The 4,211-nt window shown below is 43.0% G+C and overlaps 1 protein-coding gene across 1 annotated transcript in view; it reads right to left on the reverse strand.

The window, feature by feature from the left end:
• The window catches only part of PKP4 (plakophilin 4), a 245,270-nt gene that overhangs the window by 33,760 nt on the left and 207,299 nt on the right, over positions 1-4,211 (reverse strand). Inside the window, exon 12 of the mRNA XM_023528486.1 lies at positions 1,781-1,964. Within this exon, the coding sequence (XP_023384254.1) occupies positions 1,781-1,964 (184 nt within the window). The remainder of the gene's footprint in view (positions 1-1,780; positions 1,965-4,211) is intronic.

Genomic DNA, 4,211 nt, shown 5'->3' on the forward strand with positions numbered 1-4,211 from the left:
CCCTTTGCCTTGCCCCTTACATTCAATCTATTAGCAAACCTTGTGAGCTCTCCCTCCCCCAAACATCCCCATATCTGCCTATCTCTCCCAGCACCTGATCTAGGCCACTGTACTGTAATCTTGCCACAAACGCTGCAGTAGCCTCATATACTGTCTCCACTGTTGCCCATACACAGCCTTCCACACTGCAGCCAGAAACCATTCCCATCACCCCTGTGACTAAAATCCTCTGAAGGTTTCCCACGGCACTTGGAATAAAGTATAAACTCCTTCTTTGATTTAAAAAAATCCTACAAAATCTGGTTTCACTGTGTGCCTTGACCATTAAGTCCCAGCCATGAGCTAACCCCTACCCCAGGGCCTTCACGCTACCTGTTTGTGTTGCCTAGAACTCGTGTTTTCCTGACCACATCTTCAAATGAGTAGCTCTTTATGGTATTTCAGATCTATGGTTTAAATATCACCTTGTATGAGAACACCAAATTACCGAAGTGATCACCTAATAACTCTTGTGTCACCTTCTTTTCTTATGGCACCTATTTTGTCTGTCTGTCTGTGTTCTCCAATAGAATGTGGTTCTATCAGAGCAGAGACCTAGTCTGTCTTGTTCATCATTGATTTCACACGAAAGCTTTTCACCAAAAGTTTAGGAATTACTGGGGGTGGGGGTGGGGGGGCTGAGTGTGTGTCCTGCCTTGGGGCTTTCCCAGAAGCCTGGCAGGCTGCCTGAGGGGTGATCAAAGCCTCCCTGGATCTAGGTGCTGGAGAGGATGAGATGCCACCTGCACAAATCGTCAGAAGTGATATATAAGCTTCCCTTTGATGCAGGCATCTGAGTTAGAGAGCTGGCCAGTTTTCCAGGATCCTGACTATTGTCAGTGCCACACCCCCATCCCCCCGCCCCGCACTCTACCAAGGGGGCCGACAGTCACCTGTTACAATACTGAAAGCCTTCAGAGCAGCAGCCCAGGCCCCTCCTCCCCCTTTCAAGCTTTTTGTTGCAGAGATGCTTAGATGTTAAAAATAGTACTCGCTGTGTGTCAGACACAACACTAAGCACTTTATGCAAGCTGATTCTTCACAGCTCTGGGGTGGTATTATTAACTCTATTCTAAAGATGAGGAAACTGAGGCTTAGAGTGAGAGGGGAAGCTGGGCTGTCTGAGGCCAGAGTCCACTCTCATTGTCACCATGCCACTCTGCTCCAAGGCTTCGGTTTGCAGGTCCCAAGACATCGTATGCCGGGGAAACTGGTAGAAATTGAGCTGATGAGTGTTAACGGCAAATAATGAGTAATACTGTGTACACTTGAGGGGAGGCTTTATGGATTCTACATGCTAAAGATAATGACTAAAAATACTATCTGAACTCATTTTGATTTATTTATAAAACTCAAATCCAGTGATTGTTTAAACCACACATCTCTTTGCACTCTTTTAAAATTGAAAAGGTTTTAGCCATCACATTTTGAACTTAAACAAAAACCAGGCCATGAACACATTAGCAATCAGAATCTGATAACTGGAAAAATGCTGTTAAAGTGGAAAACACTGGAATTTTAGCAGAATTTCAGACTGAAAGGCCTTTTTCGGCTAAATCACAGAAGAGTCTTTCAGGCCACTAGTCCGTACTCATGGAGTTTTCCTCAAAGGATAACAAAGTCCAGTGGCCTAAATTTTGAAACAAACTTGGAAATTAAGGTAAGTTTTAATAAAATCGATCTGCCTATGACATATTATTTAATAATGGAATTAACTGGAAAAAAGAAATAAAGACTTTACCTCAGGCAACCTGTTGTATTACGTAGAACGAGTGAAGTTTGAAATTTAATTTTATGATCATCATCAAAAGAAGAGTTATTCCATCCAGAATGTGGAACGATCACAGTGTTTGTTAAGGTTGAGAGAGCATCTCGAATGATTGTCATCTTTACGGCATCACATGAGGATAAATTCCAAAGAACTCCTAAAAAATGAGATTTTAAACATCGAATCATTAATTAGAAATCCTGCAGTTTCAGTAATGAAATAAACATGTGAGCCCTAATTGGTGTGAACTCAATCTGTTCCAAACCTAATCTATGGCCTGAATTTGTAACCAGGCTGGGGCTGGACCCCTAGTAAATGCTGAGTGAACATATGTGAGCTTCTGGCAGTTACAAAGTCGTAACAGTCTTTAAGTTTAGAGCCCATATATCTATAAGACAAGACGACTGCAGCTTTCGCAAAGCAAATTCGTTACTCTGTGAGGGTGAGGGGCACAATCTAATCATAGGTCATACATATAAACAATGATTGTTGTAAAGCTGTCATTCACTGCATTATCCCTTACATTCAATGTTCTGTGTGATGAACCATTTTTAGAACTTAGAAAAAGTTTCTCTTTCACAAAAGACTGACATGTCTTTCTTCATGCTTTCTCTTCTTACTTTTGCTACTGGAAAGCTCAAGCTTAAATATAATGCTTGCAGTAACTTCACTGGCACAGAGGCTACTTACATTTGCTTCGTCTTTAACTAGATAAGGTTTAGACATTTCTATTTCTATTTTAAGAGTTTTATTACCATGTGTTTTAGAAGTACAAGTTACTGCTACTCTTTTTAGATATAGGCAAGACTAACAATAAATTAAAAGTCACCCATACTATAATTCATATCAAGATTGCTAGGATGAAATACCTGAAATGTGGTTTAGTTGAGTGTTATTTAAATTGTAAGCATATCAGAGTGTCTTTATTTCTGTGTCAACTATGAGGTGAGTTAAATTGTTATTATAGCACTCATATTTTCGAATAATTACTCTTTTAGAAATTAGAGCATATTCAAGATTTTACCTATTCTAATGTCGTTTCGCATCAATGCATTTTCCTAAGTAAGAGGGAAGAAGGTGGAGGAGAGATGTTATAGTTTCTCTGAAGCTGAGGTCCCTCAGAGTTCTGCATGCCTGATGTATTCTTGGCAAGCTGCTCAAAAGCCTGTGGAGCGCTATTGGAACTATCAACACCCCAAAACTCATGTGGCCCACGGAGGGGAATGAGATGGCAAAATCTGCCCACGTCCATGGGGACATGTCAGGCTTGTGCACATGACTGAGCAAGACTGCTGCTGCATTGCATGGTGACCAAAGACCAGCCTGTAAGGTGACTACTTGGCCTTCCTGGGGCCTGGAGAAAGCATGGGCCCTTTATAAAGGGCAGTGGTAAGAGAGCGGGTAGCTTTTTTTCCTCCCTGTTTTTTTTGGAGGAAGGAGAGGTAAAAGCAAAGGGCTAGAACTGAAGGTAGTGAAACAATACTCTGACCATAAACCGAGACAGGACTCGTCTCTGCCATCTGCCCCGACCAGTCTACATGCTGTGGAGGGAATGGTCGATAATGGGGGCTGATGCTTGGGCTCTGTCCTGGGAAAACGTCTGGTTCCTGTGTTCTGTGCTGCGCTGTGCCTGCTCCTCTCTTCTTTCACCTGCCTTTGACTTATGTGCCTTGACGGCTGGGTTTCTCTTGCTCCCCAAGGACTTTCACCTTTCTCTACTCCTTCTCTTTGGTGACTCCACCACGACTACAGGCTTTCAGGACCTTCGCCTCAGCCGCAGCCATCCAGTGAGGCCCGAAGTGGGAGGGGGACTTAGTTCAGAATCAGGACAATGACAGACCTTGCTTTGTTTCTGAAAGCTTGTCCTGTCCACCACAACAGACCACTGCTTATATAATTATCTTGTGGCACACAACACGTAGGTCCTGGTAAGAGCACACACCGTAGGTGCTTATGAAATGAACTTAAGTTCCATAGGCAGAGCTACTTCTCCATGGATTCTGATAAAATTTGCTATATGTTTCTACGTAAAATGGTTTTAAACTGTGCCCCCTGGATTCTGGTGGTGTTGCTGGAACTCTTAGGGTCAGCCATATGAGATGTGGGGGGAGAACTGGCAGCAGGGCTCTGGATCCCCTCTCAAATCATCCAGAGTGGTTCACTGTGTTTCTGTTATGAAAAAGGGTTTTGTGTCCCAAAGATCTAAAAAGCACTGTCTTAGTGGAAACATATGAGAGGACTGATGACTACAGAAGGGACCTGGGAACTAAGGATGAGAAATGAGTCTCTAAAGGTCTATCCTGACTCAAGTAACAGGAGATGGGAGAGAAGACAAAAGGAAGAAAGGGCTGAGGCATAGACGGGTACCAGGAATGGGACTTTACTATTTCCTGCAAATGAGGCC

The sequence above is a fragment of the Pteropus vampyrus genome, unplaced genomic scaffold (genome assembly GCF_000151845.1).
Source record: "Pteropus vampyrus isolate Shadow unplaced genomic scaffold, Pvam_2.0 Scaffold2, whole genome shotgun sequence".
Classification (NCBI taxonomy): domain Eukaryota; kingdom Metazoa; phylum Chordata; class Mammalia; order Chiroptera; family Pteropodidae; genus Pteropus; species Pteropus vampyrus.